Source organism: Pristiophorus japonicus, chromosome 16, assembly GCF_044704955.1.
Source record: "Pristiophorus japonicus isolate sPriJap1 chromosome 16, sPriJap1.hap1, whole genome shotgun sequence".
Classification (NCBI taxonomy): Eukaryota; Metazoa; Chordata; class Chondrichthyes; family Pristiophoridae; genus Pristiophorus; species Pristiophorus japonicus.
The window spans coordinates 4,092,339-4,117,282 of record NC_091992.1 but is presented as its reverse complement, the minus strand read 5'-3'; the positions used below and the strand labels follow the sequence as shown (position 1 = coordinate 4,117,282).

General features: G+C 48.4%; 1 protein-coding gene across 1 annotated transcript in view; it reads left to right on the top strand.

Moving 5' to 3' along the window:
• pitpnaa (phosphatidylinositol transfer protein, alpha a) overlaps positions 1-24,944 on the top strand; it is a 67,666-nt gene that overhangs the window by 23,489 nt on the left and 19,233 nt on the right. The window contains exons 3-4 of the mRNA XM_070856904.1: positions 14,343-14,488; positions 20,416-20,507. Coding sequence (XP_070713005.1) covers positions 14,343-14,488; positions 20,416-20,507 — 238 coding nt within the window. The remainder of the gene's footprint in view (positions 1-14,342; positions 14,489-20,415; positions 20,508-24,944) is intronic.

Here is a 24,944-nt window from a genome sequence, read left to right as displayed (position 1 = left end):
AACCAAATACCCGAAAGAGAATTAAAGGACGTAATCCAATCCTGGGTTTATCTGATTAGATTACTGCCTTCTAATTCTTTCCCAGGCATCCGTTATTCTCTGTATTAGAATTTGAATCACCAACTTATTCTTTGCTGTTCAGCTGATTGCAGTGACCCCCAGCACAAAGCTGGATTTGTTTGCTGCTCGCCTCGACCCTTTGTATTATAATCTCTTAACTCTCATGCATGCTAATTGGGGGGAACGCAAATGCAGATGTATAATATTCTCTCTCGCTCTCTTGCTCTCCTCTTCCCCCTCCCCCCCCCCCCACCCAATTTTCACCCTTCCCCCTCCTTTCCTGCTGGTTCATGCCGTGACAGGAGTTTAGGATGGTGAGGGTTGGCAAGCTATTCAACCGTGGAGGAACACAGTCCTAATCTTGGCACAGGTTTTAATCAAGTCATTACTTCAGAAAGCTGATGGGTGGATATCTGATGAAGAATGCATTATACATAGTTCCTTATTGCACCTCATTGTGGTGTCAGGCGTGGCTCAGTGGGCAGCACCCTCGCCTCTGAGTCAGGTAGTTGTGGGTTCCACTCCAGGGACCCGAGCACAAAATCCAGGCTGGCACTCCAGTGCAGTGCTGAGGGAGCGCCGCACTGTCTGAGGTGCCGTCTTTCAGATGAGATGGTAAACCGAGGCCCCTTCTGTGCTCTCGGATGGGTTTAAAAGATTCCACGGCCGCCATTTCAAAGAAGAGCAGGGGAGTTCTCCCCGACGTCCTGGGCCAATATTTAGCCCTCAACCCACATCACTCAAAAAATAGATTATTTAGTCGTCGTCATATTGTTGTTTGTGGGAGCTTGCTGTGATCAAATCGGCTGCCGCATTTCCTACAATACAGCAGTGACTTCAAAAAGTACTTCATTGGCTGTGAGGCGCTTTGGGGCATCCTGAGGGCACGAAATGCGCTGTAGAAATACAAGTCTTTCCCTCAAAGAATAAATGACTTTGAATTGGTGACTTAAATGGATAATGAGCACAGCAAGATCCCAGAGCCGCTAATGAATCTGTTTATTTGGTGTTGTCGGTCGAGTAATGAGTGTTGACCAGGACATCTTGAGGGCAAGCTGCTCCTTTCTGAATAGCGCCGTGAGCTCCTAAACATCCACCTGAACCCCCCCCCAGAATGGGCAGATACAACCACGGGTTAACTGAGGTGTATCACCTCCAGCTTTCCGGCTCTAGTAATGGTGTGCACAGCTTGCTCCCACTCAGAGGGTCCCAGGTCCATCGCCGGTCTCCCAGTTACCACGGGTTGACCAAAGTGGCCTTGGTGTGCCTGGGGTTCCTGCTTCTCGTCACCGCTCCGGTGACCTTGGTTGTATGCATGCGGAGGTTGGGTAAGGACAGGATTGGGTTGTCTGTGATGCTCCCGGAGGCCTGTTGGCACTCACTGTCTGGAGTCCCTCGTGAAGAATGGGCACGAGGTACCCGAGGGTGACTGGCACCTGGTGGGCCATACATCCTGGATCAGCACTTTCAGGAGGGGAGGGGAGCTGACAGCAGTGAGAACCTACCTGTGGGTTACTGTCTGACTGCAGGTACAGTCAAACACTTCAAAAAAAAATGTTTTTATATGTTTCAGGGGTGTGGGTATTGCTGGCAAGACCGGCATTTATTGCCCGTCCCTAATTGCCCCTTGAGAAGGTGGTGGTGAGCCGCCGCCTTGAACCGCTGCAGTCCGTGTGGTGAAGGTGCTCCCACAGTGCTGTTAGGGAGGGAGTTCCAGGATTTTGATCCAGCGACGATGAAGCAACGGCCGATATATTTCCCAGTCAGGATGGTGTGTGACTGGGAGGGGAACGTGGAGGTGGTGGTGTTCCCATGCGCCTGCACTCCTTGTCCTTCTAGGTGGTAGAGGTCGCGGGTTTGGAAGGTGCTGCCGAAGAAGCCTTGGCGAGTTGCTGCAGTGCATCTTGTAGATGGTACACACTGCAGCCACGGTGCGCCGGTGGTGGAGGGAGTGAGTGTTGAAGGTGGTGGATGGGGTGCTGCTTTGTCCTGGATGGTGTCAACCTTCTCGAGTGTTGTTGGAGCTGCACTCATCCAGACAAGTGGAGAGTGTTCCATCACACTCCTGACTTGTGCCTTGTAGATGGTGGAAACGCTTTGGGGCGTCAGGAGGTGAGACATTCGTTGTAGAAATACCCAGCCTCTGACCTACCAGTATTTATGTGGCTGGTCCAGTTAAGTTTCTGGTCAATGGTGACCCCCAGGATGTTGATGGTGGGGGATTCGGTGATGGTAATGCCGTTGAATGTCAAGGGGCAGTGGTTAGACTCTCGCTTGTTGGAGATGGTCATTGCCTGGCACGTGAATGTTACTTGTCAGCCCAAGCCTGAATGTTATCCAGCTATTGCTGCATGCGGGCATGGACTGTTTCATTATCTGAGGAGTTGTGAATGGAACTGAACACTGTGAACATCCCCACTTCTGACCTTATGATGGAGGGAAGGTCATTTATGAAGCAAAAGGTTTGCTAAAGGGTCAGAGAGTGAGTGGTTCTACCAAGTGTGTTAAATTGGGAGAGAAGAGAGTTAACACAGCACCTGGAACATAGTGGGATGGGAAACAGCTATCGCCCAACATTAGGCAATAGAACCAGGAGGTTATTGAATGTGGTGCTAGACTCTGGCCTGGGCATCCAATCAAGCTTGGGATGGAGGCCACCTAAACCACTGCGGGGCCTCCCTCCTGAGCAACGACTGTGCTGAAAGGTGCCAAGGACATGGTGCTATCCCACCTTGCTGATGGGCAACATGGTCGCCGTGTGTCACACCTCCGATTGGGAACTGAGTGCAACGGGATCTGTGCCCATCCTACGGTGCCTGGTGTTGGCACCTTGCAGTTCGGATCACCCGCGGTGAAAGCTGTACCGTGGATTGGTGTCCGATCATCCTGCACCACTACAGCTTACCTTAACGTCACAAGATAGTTACGGATGAAGAAGGTCCCTTCAGCCCATCTAAATTGCACCCGTGCAAAAAGATCCAACTGATTTCCCCATCATGCCTAATTGTTTCTTAAATGCTTGTGCCTCCACTGTCTAACTGGAGGACCTTTTCCATATATTGATCACTGTGAATACACTAACTGTATAAATTCCACCTTCAATTCTGAAATGGTTACTAAACAGCCCCTCCCATAAACCTGGCTGTGTACAGTTCTCATGACCTTGGCTACACAGTTAATGACTATTGTGTAATCTGCCTCACCACATTCACTGTATATTTAAGATCCATTTACTCACTATCACTTGCTCAATACTGCTGCCTGTGGACATGTTCAATGCTTATTTGGGGAATTTATTGTTGGTAAAATCTTGCAGAACAGGAGGCCATTCGTTTCATCGTGCCTGTGCTGGCTCTGAGAGCGATCCAATTAGTCCCACTCCTCCAGCCCTTTCTCCATAGTTCTGCAAACCTTTCCTTTTCAAGTATTTATCCAATTCCCGGTTTGAAAGTTACTATTGAATCTGCTCCCACCGCCCTTTCAGGCAGCGCGTTCCCGATCACAACGCGCTGCGTAACAATAATTCTCCATCTCTCCTCTGGTTCTTTTGCCGATCACCTTAAATCTGTGCCCTCTGGTTACCAACCTCCCTGCCCCTGGGAACAGTTTCTTGGTATCAGCTCTTGCAGAATCACTCATGATTTTGAACACCTCTATTAAATTTCTCCTTAACCTTCTCTGTTCAAAGGTCCCAGCTTCTCCAGCCTCTCCACTGAAGCCCCCCATCCCCCGGGACCGTTCTGGTCAATCTCCCCTGCACCCTCTCCCTAAGACCTTGACCTCCTTCTCAGAATTGAACGCAATGTTCCAGCCGAGGCCTAACCAGTGTTTTATAAAGGTTTAGCGCAACTTCCTTGCTGCTGTACTCTCTGCCTCTATGTTTATAAAGCCCAGGATCCTGTGTTTTATAACCACCTGCTCAACCTGCCCTGCCACCTTCAAAAATTGATGCATGTCAAACTCCAGCTTTCTCTGTTCCTGCACTTTGTTTAAAATTGTACCATTTATTTTATTTTGCCTCTCTTCGTTCTTCCTACCAAAATGCGTCACCTTTTACTTGCACCCATTGCTGCTGACGGGGTACGTCAGTGAATGTTTAACCAGTTTAAAAATAAAGGCTTCATCTCTTTGATTTCTCCTTCAGTCCTGCACATGGATCCCTCACTCATAGATTGCCAAAGCAATCCAACAAGTCTATTATTAGCAGCACGGAGTGACTGCATTCAGCTCCAGCTGGGGGAGGGCGACTCCTGGCTCTCTGCCCCATCTTCCTCCCCACCATGGGGGAAGGGGCTGGGAGTGGGGGCCTCTCCTTTACTCTTTGTTGGGAAGGAACGTGGGGCCATTCAGCCCCTTGGGCCTGTTTTCCCCATTCGATCCGATCATGTCTGATCCGTGCCTCAACCCCAGTTACCCACCTTCGCTCCGTATCCCTCGATCCCCTGACCCAACAAAAATCCATCGATCTCAGTCTGGAAAGCTCCAACTGACCCCCAGTACCCACAGCCTTTGGGGGGGGGAGAGTTCCCGATTCCCACTTAACTGATCACCCCTTAACCGTTTAAATTTAAGGGAATGCAAGACAAGTTTATGCAACCTCTCTTAATTTAACCCTTTTAACCTCTGGTGAATCTGCGCTGCTCTCCCTAAGAAGCCGATATATCCCTCCTGAGGGGCGGGAGCCAGAACTGGACGCAGTGACTCCGGACGGGGTCTGACCAGAGCTCTCTACAGCAGCAGCATCACTGGGTTGTCTTCTCGCTGTCTACTCTCTCTCCCAACCCTGCTGAGGCTAGGATAAATATATTTAACTGGAAGGGAATCGTGAGGTGTACATTGGTAAGACAAAAGGTGCTTTTTGAGACAATTGCTTGATGGTATGTTTAATCCAGGGGACCGGAGATAGGTTAATTTTCCTGTTTGTAACCTGGCTCAGCACTTGTCCTTTATACAACCCACGTAACAAGTTGGAGCTCCTGAGCTGTATATTAAACCCATTCCCTTCTGAGTATGCTTGTGTGGTATTTATGATTAGAACTCTGATTATCTTTCCCTTGCCGTGTGTCACGAGCCTGTAATTACAGCGAGTCCACAGTGCACCGTATAATCTGCCCAAACCTTACAGTGCATCAAGTTGTGGGTTGGGTGTAGCACGGGTCTCTGACCCATCAGGGACAGCATCTCCTGCCCAGCAACAATCGGTCCCTCCTTAGCATCTGTAGTTCCCCTTCAACTTGCCAACTGTTTAGTCATTCTGCACTGGGAGATTTCAACCTGCTTTTCTATCCGTCCAGGAACATTTCAGGCTGTTTGCATTAATCAGATGCTTTTCATGAAATATTTGAGCCAGTCAAGTACAAGCCGACGGACTCCCAGCAGAAGACTCATTTAATTGTACAGGCCTTTTATTTAAATGGTGGCAGTGTCACGTGAGGGTGAGTGGCGGGGGGCATGGAACTGAATCTTACGGCACAGACAGGCCACTCGGTCCATCGCGTCTGTGCTAGCTCTTGGAGAGAGCGATCCAATTAGTTCCATTCCCCCCCCCCGCTCTTTCCCCATAACCCTGTTAATGTTTCCCGTGGACAGGATAGTTAGTGTGTGTGATGGTGCTCAATTAGTGCGAGGAGTAATCCAGTCGTGCCTTCTGAGATATGTCCACGATCTTGCACAGTAAGAGTGAGCTAGCATCTATACAGCACTGTATCATGTTCTAAGGACATCCCAATTAGTTTGACACTCATTGAATTACTTTTGAAGTCCAGTTATTGAAGTATTGTTATGGACTGGCCAATTTGCACACCAAGATCCCACAAAACAGCAGATGAGCTGAGTGAGCAGGTCTTTTGGGATGGATATTGACCAGGACCCAGCCAGGGATTCCCGGACGACTACCTATAGTTAGGGTAGTGACTTTCCGTGGCCTGGTGCTCATTCCATTGTACTCGGAAATCTTTGTGTGGAATTAACAGATACTCACCACTAAAATCGTTGACATCATCAAAACGGATATAAAGCCTCAGCAGTACCCATTCCTGTCTGTATGTGTCCAACACACTCTGCTGCACTACACCAGTGACTACCCTTCAAAAAGTACTTCATTGGCTGTAAAGCGCTTTGGTACGTCCTGAGGTCGAGAAAGGCGCTATAGAAATGCAAGTCTTTTGTTTAGATTACTCGCTTGATCCTGAAGGGGACAGTTGAAGTGTCGATTTTCTTTGTTCCGCGTCCAGGACTCAGATAGTCTATTCCTGGTGAACAGGGGTGGGGGCGGTAAATGTGTCTGCTGTGGCTCCGTGGGCAACACACTCTCCTCTGTGTCAGAAGGTCGTGGGTTCAAGTCCCACTCCAGGGACTTGAGCACAAAAATCTAGGCTGCCACTCCAGTGTAGTACTGCCGGAGGTGCTGTCTTTTGGATGAGACGTCTGCTCTCTCAAGTAAAAGATCGCATGGCACTATTTCAAAGAAGGGCAGGGGAGTTATCCCCGGTGCCCTGGCCAATATTCATCCCTCAATCAACATAACAAAAACAGATTGGTCATTATCACATTGCTGTGTGTGGGAGCTTGCTGTGCGCAAATTGGCTGCTGCCTTTCCCTCATTACAACAGTGACTACACTCCAAAAGTACTTTATTGGCTGTAAAGCGCTTTGAGATGTCCAGTGGTCGTATAAGATGCAAGTTTTTCTTTCTTTTACTTTATTACCCAGACTGACTGTCAGAGTAACAGTTTGAGCATCTCCGATTTTAATCGCTCCACCATCGGTGGCCGTGCCTTCAGCTACCTACATCCCAAGCTCTGGAATTCCCTCCCTAAACCTCTCCACCTCTCTCTTTCCTCTCCTCCTTTCAGTCGCTCCTTAAAACCCACCTTCATGACCAAGCTTTTAGTTATTTGTGCTGATATTTAATCTTGTATCTATGGCCCCTCGATCTTGACCCTTCAACTACTGGAAACAATCTGCTATCTTCCCTCTCCCTCCCTTTCCTAATTCTATCATATCGCCCCATGATCTGCAAAGAAAGACCCAATGTTTCAAGTCTCACTTTGTATTTGTATTTCCTTGTACCAGGCAGCGTCCGAGTGATTCTACACTGCACCCTCTCTAAAGCCTCTCTCCAGTCCTATAGCGTGGAACCCAGTACTGCATGTTACTCACTGGCATGGTGTGGAATGCAGCTGATCCAGTGAAATGGGCAAATATTCAGCACTCTGGAGGATTCACCCCTGAAAATGCTGGAGGACTGCTCGCACTTTAGTCATTCTTTGTATTTGCTTAGATGTTAATTAAGCACTTTAGTGTTTGAATGTATCAGCATTTCTTTGCAATCACTAACTACGCAGAATTGTGTTATGTTTTTAAGCTGCATAATTGCAGTGCAACTTCATTAAGTCTGAAGGCGAAGGTCAGCAGGCTATTCGTGCAGGTGAAGCATCACAACTAAACTCCATTCTGTCCTCGCTCAACATGCACACTTTCCTGTTGGGATCACTAGATGGGGTTCAGGAGCAGGCACCCATGCCTCCTTCGTACCACATTGCACTGAGGTCACTTATAGCACTCCTTTGTTGCTCTCCCAAAGACGTCCCACAGCATTCGAGTGGGTTGGTGCTTACGGAACCGCTCCTCCTTAAAATCATCGGGTTCAATGCCCTTATTTCCTATTGTGATAAAACAGTTTTGTTCTGAGTCATGTATGTATATAAACAAGCAGATCAGATCAGGCTTACACGAGCAGAGAGGTTAGCCTGCATCCTATCTTAATAATTGGATCAAGCTCCCTCTGCCTCTAATACTATTTTCACTGAAATGAAGAGTTGAGGGTGTGGCTGAGGGGTGTGAGAGAGATTAATGTTGTGGTTTAAGAAGCTGTTGTGATGCGCTCCTGATTCTCTGAGGTTGCCGAATGTGTGAGCAAGCAGGTTTTGTTTTATTCTGTGCCTATCAAGGTGTTCGAACACTCCCAGGTCAGTGACTGCATGGGGTAGATACAGAGCAAAGCGGGGCTTGAGCACAATCCAGGCTGACAGTACTGGGGCGGGGGTGCTGCACTGTCAGCGGTGTCTTCCTTCATAAGAGCATAATAGCAGCAGGAGTCGGCCATTCGGCCCCTCGAGCCTGCTCTGCCATTCAATAAGATCACGGCTGATCTTCAACCTCAACTCCACTTTCCTGCCCAATCTCCATAACCCTCGATTCCCCCACAGCCCAAAAATCTAGCAATCTCAGCCTTGAATACACTCAAAGACAGCCTCCACAGCCCTCTGGGGCGGAGAATTCCAAAGATTCACCACCCTCTGAGATGAAGAAACTTCTCCTTTCAGTTTAAAATGGCTGACCCTTTATCCTGAGACTGTGACCCCTAGTTCTAGATGCTCCAGCCGAGGGAAACCGCCTCTCAGCATATACCCTGTCAATCCCCCTCAAAATCTTGTGTTTCAATCAGAGGCCAATTCACTAAATATATTCAAAAAGGAGTTCGATGAAGTCCTTACTACTAGGGGAATCAAGGGGTATGGTGAGAAAGCAGGAATGGGGTACTGAAGTTGCATGTTCAGCCATGAACTCATTGAATGGCGGTGCAGGCTAGAAGGGCCGAATGGCCTACTCCTGCACCTATTTTCTATGTTTCTATCACACCTCGCTTTTCAGATGAGGCGTTAAACCGAGTCCCCCATCTGTCTGTTCAGGCGGGTGTAATAGATCCCATGGTGCTTTTCGAAGAAGAGCAGAGGGGTTCTCTCCGGTATCCTGGCCCTTGTTTATCCCTCAACCAACATCACTAAAACAGATTATCAGGCCCTTTATCTCTTGTGTGTGGAACCTTGCTGTGCACAAATTGGCTGCCCTGTTTGTCTATTGATCAGTAGTGATGACACTTGAACAGAATTTATTTGGCTGTGAAGTGTTTTGGAATGTCCTGGAGGCCATGAAAGCGCGACATCAATGCAATTAGTTTTTTTTCTGGGCGAGAATACGCCTTTAAAAGTGGAATACGCCTTTAAAAGTGGAATACAAGAGTCTCTCGGCGGTTAAACACACTACTTGAACCTTGTTAGTTGGTCAGTGCTGGTCTCTGCTAGGGTGAAAATCGAGCTCAGACATCGATCCTCTGGGGCCTGAGGGGGCGTTCTTCATTAGTTGCTGAAGTATCACTGGGTGAGAACAGGATCAGCTTTGGCTGTGATGCCCTCCGTGGTTGAATAGCCTGCTGATCCTTGCAGTCTAGACTTGCACACAAAGAATGGTGGCTCTGCTGAGGTGCGATGGGGCTGTTTGTGCCTGTGAGGCTGTATCTCCTCTCTTTCTCCCCTTCCCCTCCCCAGAGATTGCACCTTCAGGGTAGAAGGGGAAAACCAGTTGGGACAAAATTAGTGTCAGGCCAACAATTAATTTTTACTGAGCGCGATGGTATTTACTTCGAGGGCAGCATTAATCTCAGCATAAGAATATAAAAAATAGGAGCAGGAGTCGGCCAATTGGGCCCTCGAGACTGCTCCGCCATTCAATAAGATCATGGCTGATCTGATCTTGGCCTCAGCTCCACTTCCCTGCTTGTCCTCTATAACCCTCGACTCCCCGATCGTTCAAAAATCTGTATCTCCACTTTGAATATATTCAATGACCCAGCCTCCACAGCTCTCGGGGGCAGAGAATTCCAAATATTCACGACCCTCAGGGAGAAGGAATTCCTCCTCATCTCTGCTTTAAATGGGCGACCCCTTAGTCTGAAACTATGCCTCCTAGTTCTAGATTCCCCAACGAGGGGAAACGTCCTCTCTGCATCCACCCTGTCAAGCCCCCTCAGCATCTTATACGTTTCAATAAGATCATCTCACATCCTTCTAAACTCCAATGAGTATAGACCCAACCCGCTCAACCTTTCTTCATAAGTCAACCCCTTCATCTCAGGAATCGACCTGGTGTTCTAATGTTGGTGCCCTGCTATCCGTGAACACTCATACTGGTTGTAATTAGACAGGCCAGCTTGGGGATCGAGCTGAGGAATAACCCCGCTGTCCTCATTCAGCGCTGGAGGGATTGGAGTTATAAATGTTACAGGCAGTCTGTGTTCTCGCTCTCTGATCACGTCAAATCCCAGCTTGAGAGCAGCTGCCTGTTGTTTAAACGGAGAAGCTGCTTCCAGCAATCTGCAGCTGAAAACTGACTGACCTTCTCGATGTTTCCAGTCTCTTCAAGGTAAGAGACGCTAGAGTTGTCGGATAGTGTACTGCAATATGTCGGAATTAATTCCCGCCCTCCCCAGATCGGGTGCATCTCCGGTTAGATACAGAGTAAAGCTCCCTCTACACTGTCCCATCAAACACTCCCAGGGCAGGTACAGCACGGGTTAGATACAGAGTAAAGCTCCCTCTACACTGTCCCATCAAACACTCCCAGGGCAGGTACAGGGGGTTAGATACAGAGTAAAGCTCCCTCTACAATGTCCCATCAAACATTCCCAGGGCAGGTACAGGGGGTTAGATACAGAGTAAAGCTCCCTCTACAATGTCCCATCAAACACTCCCAGGGCAGGTACAGGGGGTTAGATACAGAGTAAAGCTCCCTCTACAATGTCCCATCAAACACTCCCAGGGCAGGTACAGCATGGGTTAGATACAGAGGCATTGCATTTTCAACACACACAATTTTATTACAATCACATTTCCCATGCTGCAATGACTACACGAGTGTTAACATTTTGTTTTGGAGGGTTGGTGGTAGGGAAGATGATGAATTATCAAAGTTAGAGTTGTTACGTAGATTGTGTCTATGATGACGCCCAATCATGAACTCTCGCTGAAGCTTGTTGGATTGCCACCTGGAAATCCGTTTTTGTGATTAGTGTAGTCACAGTTCCAGTTGCAAGTCTGGCTTTAGCTTCTAATAACATTAACCTGATCCCTAAAGCCCGCCGACTTACTGCAGCTCTATCTTTAAATAGAGCCATTGTCAGAGGTCGCAATTGATTGTATAATTTATGTTTCATTGCACAACAGACCAAATTTCACTTGCACTTCACAATTGGGTGCAAAGTTAGTCTGCTAGCTGTCCCGGTCTGACCGGCAGTGAGCTGGGATTGTAGTTCCCAGTGGGAATTGGCCCACTGAACTGCCCCCAAATCCGATACTGAATCGGTAATATTGCTCAAAGGATCGGGATCACGGGTCATGAAAATGTCACCCTGGTGCAGTAGCAATGCTCTTCGCAATTAGAGCTCCGTCACATTAAGATAAAGTAACGTATTCCCAACTCCTCCTAACCATGCTGTACCTGCCCTGGGAGTGTTTGATGGGACAGTGTAGAGGGAGCTATACTCTGTATCTAACCCGTGCTGTACCTGCCCTGGGAGTGTTTGATGGGACAGTGTAGAGGGAGCTTTACTCTGTATCTAACCCCGTGCTATACCTGCCCTGGGAGTGTTTGATGGGACAGTGTAGAGGGAGCTTTACTCTGTATCTAACCCCGTGCTGTACCTGCCCTGGGAGTGTTTGATGGGACAGTGTAGATGGAGCTTTACTCTGTATCTAACCCCGTGCTATACCTGCCCTGGGAGTGTTTGATGGGACAGTGTAGCGGGAGCTTTACTCTGTATCTAACCCCCTTAACCTGCCCTGGGAGTGTTTGATGGGACAGTGTAGATGGAGCTTTACTCTGTATCTAACCCCGTGCTATACCTGCCCTGGGAGTGTTTGATGGGACAGTGTAGCGGGAGCTTTACTCTGTATCTAACCCCCTTAACCTGCCCTGGGAGTGTTTGATGGGACAGTGTAGAGGGAGCTTTACTCTGTATCTAACCCCATGCTGTACCTGCCCTTTGAAATGCTGTGCCTGAAATAGGAAAGTGTTCCTATCTCTAGCACTAGTTACATCCCTCACCTTGATGTGTACAGAATTTCAATGGGAAGAATATATATATTTAAGAAGAGAATTATATTCCACCATGAGAATAATGTTATCCGATGTCTGTAAACTAGTGTGCTTCCCAGGAATGCCACGTAGCTTTATCTGTATTGATCCTGAGTGTGAGGGCCATGGATTGGTACATCTTTGAGGGAAGATGTATCTCTGTAATCCCCTCCAGCCCAACAACCCCCGAGATCTCTGCTCCTCTAATTCTGCCCATTTGAGCATCCCTGATTATAATCGCTCAACCATCGGTGGCCGTGCCTTCTGTTGCCTGGGCCCCAAGCTCTGGAATTTCCTCCCTAAACCTCTCCGCCTCTCTTTCTTCCTCTTTGACCAAGCTTTTGCTCACCTGCGCTAATTCCTCCTTATACGGCTCGGTGTCAAATTGTTTAATCTCCGTGCGCCTGTGAAACACCTTGGGACATTTCACTGCGTTAAAGGCGCTATATAAATATAAGTTGTTGAAATATCACAATACATGGTAGAAAGGGCTATGGGCCAGACAGGAATGGAAGACTTGGGGCCTTAGTGCAAAACATCCCAAACATTATTGGATGGTGAATTGCTTTACAGGGTGGTCACCGATATGTAGGTGAACGTGTTAGTTATTTTATGCAAGATCCCCCAAATGACAATTGAGACACATGACCAGTTAGTGTGTTTATTTTCCATGGTGATGTTGGTTGAGGGAGGGATGTTCGGGCAGCGGGAGAATTCGCCGCTGCTTTTTGAACAATGTCCCGGGATCTTTAATTCCCTCCTGTACAGCCAGGCCGGTGTCCTGGGCCTCCTGCCCAGTCATGGGGTGATTGGCGAACATTGCAGTTCTCCAGGTGCCATGGTTTTCTGTGAATTTAGCAGCTCATTAATAACCTGCTCAAAACTCTCTGTCGCTGGTTGTCCTGCGGTGTCGAAGCTGTCGGAATGGCCTGCAGCGTAAGGGCACTGGGCCGACAGTACTCCAATGCTGCGGAATTGCACTGGGCTGCAAAGGCTCTGTGCTCTCCGACCCTCTCATGTGTTTCTTTCTCTCCTGATGGCACCTGCTCTTGTTAGGTGCTGTTTGATGGAGACTCAGTTTACCCATTGAGACCTCGGGGAAGCTGTCGCTATAATACTGTAATCCTGCAGGTTCTGAGTAGCTCATGCTGGCTAACTACTGTCTGTCGTGGGCAGCACTCTCACCTCTGAGTCAGAAGGTTGTGGGTTCAAGTCACAACCCAGAGACTCGAGCACACAATCCAGGCTTACACTCTCCGTGCAGTGCTGAGGGAGCACCACTTTAGGAAGAGATGTTGAACCGAGGCCCCGCCTGCCCCCTCGGGTGGATGTAAAATATCCCACGGCCACTAATTTGAAGAAGAGCAGGAGGAGTTATCTCCGGTGTTCTGGGCCACTATTTATCCCTCAACCAACATTATTAAAACAGATTATTTGGTCATTATCTCATTGCTGTTTGTGGGTGTTTGCTGTGTGCAAATTGTCTGCTGTGTTTCCTACATTGCAACAGTGACTGCACTCCAAAAAGCACTTCATTGGCTGTAAAGTGCTTTGGGACGTCAGGTGATGAAAGGCGCTATAGAAATGCACGTTCTTTTTTTTCTTTAGCCATGCTAAATAGTAGCATAGTGGTTGTTATTGGACTAGCAATCCCGAGGCCTGGACTAATGATCCGGAGACGTGAGTTCAAATCCCACCACGGCAGCCGGGGAATTTAAATTCAGTTAGAGTTGTTAATCTATGGAATTCCCTGCCGCAGAGAGTTGTTGATGCCAGTTCACTGGATATATTCAGGAGGGAGTTAGATATGGCCCTTACGGTTAAGGGGATCAAGGGGTATGGAGAGAAAGCAGGAAAGGGGTACTGAAGGAATGATCAGCCATGATCTTATTGGATGGCGGTGCAGGCTCGAAGGGCCGAATGGCCTACTCCACCTATTTTCTGTTTCTATGTTAAATAAATCTGGAATAAAAAGCTCGTGTCAGTAATGGTGACCATGAAATTGCCGGATTGTCATAAAAACCCATCTGGTTCACTAATGTTCTTTAGGGAAGGAAGTCTGCGTCCTTACCCGGTCTGGCCGATATGTGACTCCAGACCCACAGCAATATGGTTGACTCTTAACTGTCCTCTGAGCAAACTCGAGGGCAATTAGGGACGGGCAATAAATGACAGCGACGCCCACATCCAATGAATAAAACAAACGCAATACATCAGGGTCTTGTTGCATAGTCTGTTGACCGATGAGTATTTCTGTGTCAGGCATTGGTGAAGCTACTGTGGAGCTCCACAACCTGAAGCCAAAGTAGAAACTGCATAAAGCACTTAAACTTTAAATTCTTGTTTCCCCTTTGTGTTTGACCCTGCAGTACCAGGTGGGACAACTGTACTCTGTGGCCGAGGCGAGCAAGAACGAGACTGGCGGCGGAGAAGGAGTCGAAGTGTTAAAGAATGAACCGTACGAGAAGGATGGTGAGAAAGGACAGTACACACACAAGATCTACCACCTACAGCGGTAAGGGGGACCTGCTCAACGCCAGCCTGGGACTGCAACAAGTCCCAATCAGAGAGGTGGGGGACAGAGCAGACTTACAGTCCGATATCTATCTGAGCAATGTCTGCACTGAATGCCGAGCTTGTTCACTGAGAGACTGGGATGGAGGGGCAAGGCCCATAGTGCAGCTCAGTGCAGTGCCAAGGTTGGGAGGAGTAGGAGGGAAGTAGCTCTGGGTTTCAATAGCCTGTAGCTTGAGAGGAAGGGGGAGGTGAGGAATTCTGCAGTCGGGAGGCCCTGGGGTGGATGGTTGACAACTAACCTGTGTCAAAGGTCCAGTTATGTGGGTCGTGTCAAATCCAAAATGGCTTGGAAGAACATAGGAGCAAGAGGAGGCCATTCAGCCCCTCGAGCCTGTTCCACCATTGTCAGATCACGGCTGATCTGTATCTCAACTCCATCTACCCACCTTTGCTCCGTATCCCTTGATACCCTGACCCAACACAAATCTATCAAACTCGATCTTGAAAACTCCAATTGACCCCCAGCATCCAAAGCTTTCTGGGGGAGAGCGTTCCTGATTCCCACTGCCCTTTGTATGAAAAGTGCTTCCTGACATCACCCCTGAACAACCTGGCTCTAATTTTAAGGTACTGCCCCCTTGTTCTCCCCCATCAGAGGAAATAGTTTTTTTTAATAAGAGCACAAGAAATAGGAGCAGGAGTCGGCCATTTGGCCCCTTGAGCCTGCTCCGCCATTCAATAAGATCATGGCTGATCCGATCATGGACTCAACTCCACTTCCCTGCCCACTCCCCGATTGTTCAAAAATCTGTCTATCGCCACCTTAAATATATTCAATGACCCAGCCTCCACAGACCTCTGGGGCAGAGAATTTCACAGATTCATGACCCCCAGAGAGAAGAAATTCCTCCTCATTTCCGTTTTAACTATGCCCCCTAGTTCTAGATTCCCCCACGAGGGGAAATACCCTCTCTGCATCTACCCTGTCGAGACCCCTCAGAATCTTGTGTTTCAATAAGATCATCTCTCTGTCTCCAATGAATATGTCTTCATATGATAACCCTTTCATCTTAGGAATCAATCTCGTGAACCTTCCCTGAATTGCCTCCAATGCAAGTATGTCCTTCCATAAATAAGACCAAAACTGCACGCAGTACTCCAGGTGTGGCCTCACCAATACCCTGTACAGTTGTAGCAGGACTTCTCTGCTTTTATACTCTATCCCCCTTGCAATAAAGGCCAACATTCCATTTGCCTTCCTGATCACTTGCTGTACCTGCATACTAACTTTTTGTGTTTCATGCACAAGGACCCCCAGGTCCCTCTGTACTGCAACATTTTGTAACATCTCTCCATTTAAATAATTTGCTTTTTTATTTTTCCTACCAAAGTGGATAACCTCACACTTTCCCACATTATAGTCCATCTGCCAATGTTTGCCACTCACTGTCTGTCTATATCCCTTTGCATATTGTTTGCACAGGCCACTCACCCACTCTGATACTGAGAGAAACCGCGCACGTTCGGCTGTGCGGCAAATTTAAAGGGCCCATGCACGGGAAAAAAATTCGAGGGAAGATTGGTTGCAAGGTAACTGAGCTGATGAATAAAGTAAAAACATAGAAACATAGAAATTTACAGCGCAGAAGGAGGCCATTCCGGCCCATCGTGTCCGCGCCGGCCGACAAAGAGCCGCACGGCCCTCGGTCAGCAGCCCTGAAGGTTACATATAAACCTATGAACAATGACCGAAAGGCAAAGAGCACCCGGCCCAACCAGTCCGCCCCACACAACTGTGACACCCCTTATACTGAAACATTTGACACTTCACCCCAACCGAAGCCATGTGATCTCCTGGGAGAGGCAAAAACCAGATTAAAAACCAGGGCAATTTAAGGAGAAAAAATCTGGGGAAATTCCTCTCTGACCCGGCCAGGAGATCACCCTGGCCGTATTCTATTCCCTGCAGTACTTACCATTATATCTGCTCCGTCCAACAAAAGGTCATCCAGTCTAATCCCAATTACCAGCTCTAGGTCCGTAACCCTGCAGGTTACTGCACTTTAAATGCCCAGCCAACCATCTCTTAAAAGTGGTGAGGGTTTCTGCATCCACCACACTTCCAGGCAGCGAGTTCCAGATCCCCACAACCCTCTGCGGAAAGAAGCCCCCCCTCAAATCCCCTCTAAACCTTTCACCAACCACCTTAAAACTATGCCCTCTCGTAATAGACCCCTCCACCAATGGAAATAGACCCTTACTATCCACTATGTCCAGGCCCCTCAATATTTTGTACACCTTGATGAGGTCTCCTCTCAACCTCCTCTGTTTCAATGCGAACAAACCCAACAATCTGTCCTCATAACTAAGATTCTCCATTCCAGGCAGCATCCTAGTAAATCTCCTCTGCACCTTCTCTAGTGCAATCACGTCCTTCCTATAATACGGCGACCAGAACTGCATGCAGTACTCCAGCTGTGGCCTAACCAAAATATTATACAATTTAAGCATAACCTCCCTGCTCTTATATTCTATGCCTCGGCCAATAAAGGCAAGCATTCTGTATGCCTTCTTAACCACCTTATTCACCTGGCCTGCTACTTTCAGGGATAGGCCAAGCACTCCAAGGTCCCTTTGTTCATCTACACGATTAAGTGGCCTACCGCTTAATGTGTATACCCTTTCCTTATTAGCCTTCCCAAAGTGCGTCACCTCACATTCTCTGAATTAAATTCCATTTGCCACTGCTCTGCCCACCTGACCAGTAGATTGATATCCTCCTGCAGCCCATGACTTTCCTCTTCATTATCAACCACACAGCCAATTTTAGTGTCATCTGCAAACTTCTTAATCATACTCCCTACATTCAAATCTAAATCGTTGATGTATACCACAAAAAGCACGGGACCCAGTACTGAGCCCTGCGGAACCCCACTGGAAACATCCTTCCAGTCACAAAAACATCCATCAATCATTACCCTTTGCTTCCTACTTCCAAGCCAATTTTGGATCCAACTTGCCACTTTGCCCTGTATTCCATGGGCTTTAACCTTCATGACCAGTCTACCATGTGGGACCTTATCAAAAGCCTTGCTAAAGTTCATATATACTACATCGTACGCACTACCCTCATCGACCCTCTTGGTTACCTCCTCAAAAAATTCAATCAGGTTAGTCAAACACAATCTTCCCTTAACAAATCCGTGCTGACTGTCCCTAATTAATCCTTGCTTTTCCAAATGCAGATTTATCCTGTCTTTCAGGATTTTTTCCAATAATTTTCCCACCACTGAGGATAGGCTGACAGGCCTGTAATTACTCGGCCTATCCCTTTTTCCCTTCTTAAACAAGGATACTACATTAGCAGTCCTCCAATCCACCATGCCCAGATCCAAAGAGGACTGGAAAATGATGGTCAAGGCCTCTGCTATTTCCTCTTTTACTTCGCTCAACAGCCTGGGATGCATTTCATCCGGGCCTGGGGACTTATCTACTTTCAAAGCTGCTAAACCCGTTAATACTTCCTCTCTCTATATATTTATTTCATCCAGAATATCTCACTCCTCCTCAGTATCTGCATTGCCCCTTTCCTTTGTGAAGACCGATGCAAAGTATTCGTTAAGCACCCTACCAACCGCCTCCACACACAGATTACCCTCATGGTCTCTAATAGGCCCTACCCTTTCTTTAGTTACCCTTTTACTCTTAATATATTTATAGAACATCTTTAGGGTTTTCCTTAATTTTACTGGCCAAGAATTTCTCATGCTCCCTTAGCATTCCTAATATCCTTTTTAATTTGCCTCTTAACTTTCTATATTCCTCAAGATTCTAAAGTATTTAGCTGTTGGTATATGGCATTAGCGTCCCTTTTTTTCTTAATCCTCCCCTGTAAGTCCCTAGACATCCAGGGGGCTCTAGAATTATTTTTCCCAGCCTTTTTCTTTAAGGGCACATGTTTGGCCTGAGCTTTCCGGATCTCCTCCTTGAATGCCTCCCACTGTTCCGACACTGATTTACCCACAAGTAGCTGTTTCCAGTCCACTGTGGCGAAATCACTCAAGTTAGCAAAATTAGCTTTTCCTCAATTCGGAACTTTTATTCCAGGCCTATCCTTGTCCTTATCCGTAACTACCTTAAATCTGACTGAATTATGGTCACTGGCACCCAAGTGCTCTCCCACTGATACCCCTTCAACCTGCCCAGCTTCATTCCCCAAAACTAAATCCAGAACTGCCCCCTCTCGTGTTGGGCTTATTACATACTGACTAAAAAAGTTCCCTTGAATGCATTTCATGAATGCCGCACCCTCTATACCCTTCACGCTAAATTTGTCCCATTCAATATTTGGATAGTTAAAATCCCCTACTATTACTACCCTATGGTTTTTAGACTTCACAGCAATTTGCCTACTTCTCTATCTCCCTCCCACTGTTTGGGGGTCTATAATACACGCCCAGCAGTGTGATCATCCCTTTTTTAATTCGACCCATATGGCCTCAGTTAATGATCCCTCTCACACATCATCCCTCCCAGCAGCTGTAATAGTTTCTTTAATCAGTACCACAACCCTCCCCCCCCCCCCCCCCCCACTTTTTACCCCCCTCTCTCTCTCGTCTAAAAATCCTGTAGCCAGGAATATTGATCTGCCAAACCTGCCCCTCTTTCAGCCATGTTTCTGTAATGGCGAAAACGTCATACTCCCAAGTGTCTACCTGTGCTCTTCGCTCATCCGCCTTATTCACTATACTCCTTGCATTAAAGTATATACCATTCAGCACAGGAAGACCTCCTTGCTTACTCCATACTAAGTCCTGTTTCCTCTGTCTTACAGATTCGCTTTCTAGATTCTTGCTATCCGATGTCTGCTTTACATCCTTTTTGAATTTGTTCTCGGGTTCCCATCCCCCTGCCAAGCTAGTTTAAACTCTCCCCAACAGCACTAGCAAAACTCCCCGGCGCTGTTGAGATGCAATCTGTCCCGTTTGTACAGGTCCCATCTCCCCCAGAAGCAGTCCCAATGCCTCAGGAATTTAAAGCCCTCCTTTCTACACCAACTTTCCAGCCACGTGTTCATCTTCTCTATCCTTCTATTCTTGTACTCATTAGCACATGGCACCGGTAGTAACCTGGAGATTACTGCCTTTTGAGGTCCTACCCTTTAATTTTCTTCCTAGCTCCTTGAATTCTTCCTGTAGGACCTCATCCCTTATTTTACCGGTGTCGTTGGTCCCGATATGGACCACGACCTCTAGCTGTTTACCCTCCCCCCACCCCCAGGATGCCCTGCGTCCGCTCTGTGACATCCTTGACCCTGGCACCAGGGAGGCACAAAACCATTCGGGAGTCACGTCTACGGCCGCAGAAACTCCTGTCTGTTCCCCTAACTATAGAATTCCCTATCACTAGGGCTCTTTTGTTCTTCACCCCTCCCCCCTGTGTAGCTGTAAAACCAAGAGATACTATAAAGGGCTGAGCGTGTCCAAGGACAATGCTTGGGGTACTGTCCCTGCAGTCTGGTGAGAAGGCAAAGTGGGGTGAGGTCAGAATGAGGATTGGACGAGAGATTGGGAGGTTACGTTCCGACCACTTGTACAATGCCGATTACCACTCTATGTTGTGTCCAGTCCGACACTGACGCACTGGACAGGAACACCAACATCTTTTTAAAAAGTCGTGTATGACTGCATTCTGCGACGTCTGTTGGCTGGTAATCGTAAGATAAGGCACTAAGGAAAGCCATGCAACTTACCTTGGCTCATCCGAGTAGAAAGCTCCTGCAGTGCTCCCATCACTGCATCCGACTGTGGGGTCTCCCCGATCTTTGCCTCCTGTGCTTTCTCCGTGTTCATCACTCTGTGTGTGCGAGGAGCTTGATGACGTCTGTTCTAAACCTGCCTTTAGCTGCTAACCATGTTCTTTTAGCAAGGTGCCGAAGTTTGTGCAGATGTTGGCTCCCGAGGGAGCTCTGAACGTGCATGAGAAGGCTTGGAACGCATACCCGTATTGCAGGACCGGTAAGTGCAACCCCTCCAGGTCCCCTGCACCGGAGGGGCGGGGGGGGGGGGGCGGGGATTATACCTGTGTTTTTTAATCACGTGAAAGATCAAAGCACTGGGCAATTTACAAAACTTATTGTTAAAAAAGGAAACTAAATTGAGTTGACTTGCTATAAACCAATCCCATTGTTGGTGACTTTCATTTATTTTGATTTGACAATGTGCAGTTGGTGTACAGTCAATACTGGTGGGATTCCTGCCGAAAGGTGGGACTGCTTAATACATCATCATCATAGGCAGTCCCTCGTATCGAGGATGACTTGCTTCCATGCCAAAAAGGGGTGAGTTCACAAGTGTTTCAATGAAGGACCCGATGTTCCAGATAGAAACATAGATAGAAACATAGAAAATAGGTGCAGGAGTAGGCCATTCGGCCCTTCTAGCCTGCACCGCCATTCAATGAGTTCATGGCTGAACATTCAACTTCAGTACCCCATTCCTGCTTTCTCGCCATACCCCTTGATCCCCCTAGCAGTAAGGACCTCATCTAACTCCTTTTTGAATATATTTAGTGAATTGGCCTCAACAACTTTCTGTGGTAGAGAATTCCACAGGTTCACCACTCTCTGGGTGAAGAAGTTCCTCCGCATCTCGGTCCTAAATGGCTTACCCCTTATCCTTAGACTGTGACCCCTGGTTCTGGACTTCCCCAACATTGGGAACATTCTTCCTGCATCTAACCTGTCTAACCCCGTCAGAATTTTATATGTTTCTATGAGGTCCCCTCTCATTCTTCTGAACTCCAGTGAATACAAGCCCAGTTGATCCAGTCTTTCTTGATAGGTCAGTCCCGCCATCCCGGGAATCAGTCTGGTGAACCTTCGCTGCACTCCCTCAATAGCAAGAATGTCCTTCCTCAGGTTAGGAGACCAAAACTGTACACAATACTCCAGGTGTGGCCTCACCAATGCCCTGTACAACTGTAGCAACACCTCCCTGCCCCTGTACTCAAATCCCCTTGCTATGAAGGCCAACATGCCATTTGCTTTCTTAACCGCCTGCTGCACCTGCATGCCAACCTTCAATGACTGATGTACCATGACACCCAGGTCTCTTTGCACCTCCCCTTTTCCTAATCTGTCACCATTCAGATAATAGTCTGTCTCTCTGTTTTTACCACCAAAGTCTCTGTTTTTACCACCAAAGGACGTAGATCCTGAACTACGTCCTACAGGGTGGAAGATTCCTGTGCGTGGATCTTTTTAACGTATGGTGACCATTGCACACCAGCCACCACACAGGCTTGACAGAGTATGGTCTAGGTCCAGTGGCAAGGATTAACCAAGACGACTGAAGACCAGCTCTGCTGCACGGACCTAGTGCGCACACATCGCAGTGTGGGCTGGTCCGTGCTGCCCCTGGGCCCCGATCACATCGCTCTACAGTCTCTCCCCGCTCCTGCTGTACCTGCCCACGCTCCAATCACCGACCTGGGTTATGGTGACGTCCAGTCCTCTTCACAGCCGCGGCTCGCGCTGCACCTTGAAAGTGGTACACTCCGCGCTGCTCCTTTTGAAGGCCCCAAGCTGCTGATGGTCCTTGCCAGTCGGGGGAGCCGCGCAGAATGCCGGGCCGGGCCGCCACGCTTCACCTTTGACCCTGACCTATAATCATCCGTCTATCGAGACTCGCACATGGAAAGGTAATCTGGCCAAGGTACAGGAGGGCCTCAAAACCTGCAGACCTGGACTCTTGCAAAAGTTAGCCCTCTCGAGGAAGGAGGTTAATACACTGTTCCTGTCTCAACATTTCTCTCAGCAGACATTTTCTGCTTCTTCGTCAACTTAAATCCGTTCAAAGTTCCTTCTCTCCGGTCCCTCCCATTACATAGAGATATGAAGCACAAAACAGCTAGCAAAATAGCAGATATAAAAATAAAGTCAAGTCCTTAATTTTTTAAATTCATTCCAGGGATGTGAGCATCGCTGGCAAGGCCGGCATTTATTGCCCATCCCTAATTGCCCCTTGAGAAGGTGGTGGTGAGCCCCCTTCTTGAACCGCTGCAGTCCGTGTGGTGAAGGGGCTCCCATAGTGCTGTTAGGGAGGGAGTTCCAGGATTGTGACCCAGCGACGATGAAGGAACGGCCGATATATTTCCCAGTCGGGATGGTGTGTGACTGGGAGGGGAACGTGGAGGTGGTGGTGTTCCCATGCGCCTGCTGCCCTCGTCCTTCTAGGGGTTAGAGGTCGCGGGTTTGGGAGGTTAATTACTCTTTGTCAGAAACCTATTTTGATTATAGACCACACTAAACTAATGCACCATCGTGGTTTGACTTTTAACTGGCCACATGAGTCGCTGTTGCATCAAAAAGGCTGTTAGCTGCTCGCCACCTTCTCACGACAACTTGGGACGGACAATAAACACCGGCCTTGCCAGCGACACTCGCATCAAAAGAAGGAATCTTTTTTAATAAAATAAATAAATAACTAACTTGGTATCAGTGAGTGCAGACAACCTGAAGTGTTAGTTTCAGCTTTCTCCAAAGCAAGCCTTTCCCCAAGCTGCTGGTTCCGAGTCACATTCCTGCTGTTTCACACCTGTGTACCAACTGGTCATTTGGGGTAAGCGGTCAGTTTTAATCATAGTCAGCTGCGACACTGTGCATTTATTATAGCACCTTCAATGGAGTAAAACGTCCCAAGGTGCTTCACGGGCCTTATCAAACAAAATTTGTCCCTGTGCCACAGGAGGAGACATTGGGACAGGTGACCAAAAGCTTGTCAGAGGGAGGTTTTAAGGAGCGTCTTAAAGGGGGAGAGAGAGGTTTAGGGAAGGAGTTCCAGAGCTTGGGGCCCAGGCAGCTGAAAGCACGGCCGCCAATGGTGGGGCGATTAAAATCGGGGATGCTCAGGAGGGCAGAATTAGAGGAGCGCAGAGATTTCGGGGGTTGTGAGACTGGAGGTAGTTACAGATAGGGAGGGCCGAGGCCACGAGGATGATGATTTCAAATTTGAGGCGTTGCCAGACTGGGAGCCAATGTAGGTCAGTGAGCACGGGGTGATGGGTGAGCGGGACTTGGTGCGAGTTAGGACACGGGGCAGTGAGCACAGGGGGTGATGGGTGAGTGGGACTGGGTGTGAGTTAGGACACGGGGCAGTGAGCACAGGGGGTGATGGGTGAGTGGGACTCGGTGCGAGTTAGGACACGGGGCAGTGAGCACAGGGGGTGATGGGTGAGTGGGACTCGGTGCGAGTTAGGACATGGGGCAGTGAGCACAGGGGGTGATGGTGAGCGGGATTCGGTGCGAGTTAGGACATAGGGCAGTGAGCACAGGGGATGATGGTGAGCGGGATTCGGTGCGAGTTAGGACATAGGGCAGCAGGGTTTTGGATGAGCTGAAGTTTATGCATGGTGCAAGGTGGGAGGCTGGCCAGGAGTGCGTTGGAATGGTTGAGTCTGGAGATAACAAAGGCACGGATGAGGGTTCCAGCAGCAGAAGCTATCGGTTACTCCATCCATGCACCACCTGACTAATGAGAGATTATCACGTTGTGGCATAAATGATCCCGCTCCTGTTATTTTCCTCCCCCCACCCCGCCCCCCCCGGGTACCTGCGTTGTTGGGTGAGATGCTTCAGAGGGTTCTGATGAAGTGCTGTGTCTGAATAAGAGTGTTCACATTTTTCTCTCCTAAACTGCGAGTGATCATTTGCCGAAATTCTGCGGGCTGTCACTCCCAGCCCCCATCTCCGCACCCCCCCACCTTCCCGGAGAGCGCGGCCCCTTTAAGAACGCCTGCAAATAAAAACAAATGACTGACACTGCCGCCAGTTGCAAACAACCCGAGCTGCTGCTGCTCATTTTAAATGAGAGGTTTTTGTTTGTGACCAGGCGAGTGACGGAGATTAATCTCCCCTCGCCGCCGATCCTCCGAGGCACAATACACCTCAGATAAGGCAGCTGTAACAAAGATCCCAGGCCGAGAGGTTGATGCTCCTCTTTAATTCATCAGCCTTGCTCCAGTGCTGGTGGAATGTGACATTGCCATGACAGTGAAATGATACTGGATCCGTGCAGTACGGCTCAACCCTCGTACACTGTTACTTCAGAACCACGTAAATATTTCATTAAGTCTGTAGGCAGATGAGAACAAGCGAGATTATAACTTGTTGGAAGGCAACCTTTTGTAAAAATATGAAGGGGCCTTCTCTCCCCTCCTTGCACACTGAATTACTATTGAAGTGCAGTGACTATAACGTATGCAAATGCAGCCGGTTCTATTTGTGCTCAGTGAGATCCCACAAGCAGCAGCGAGGTGCATAACCCGCTGTCCTTCACCTGGTACCGTGGGATTGTTTAACATCGGTCTGAACGGGTGGACAGGGACCGTGGTTTAACACCTCCCCCCCACCCCCCCCCCCCCCTCCCCTCTGACAATGCAGCAGCACGCGCTCA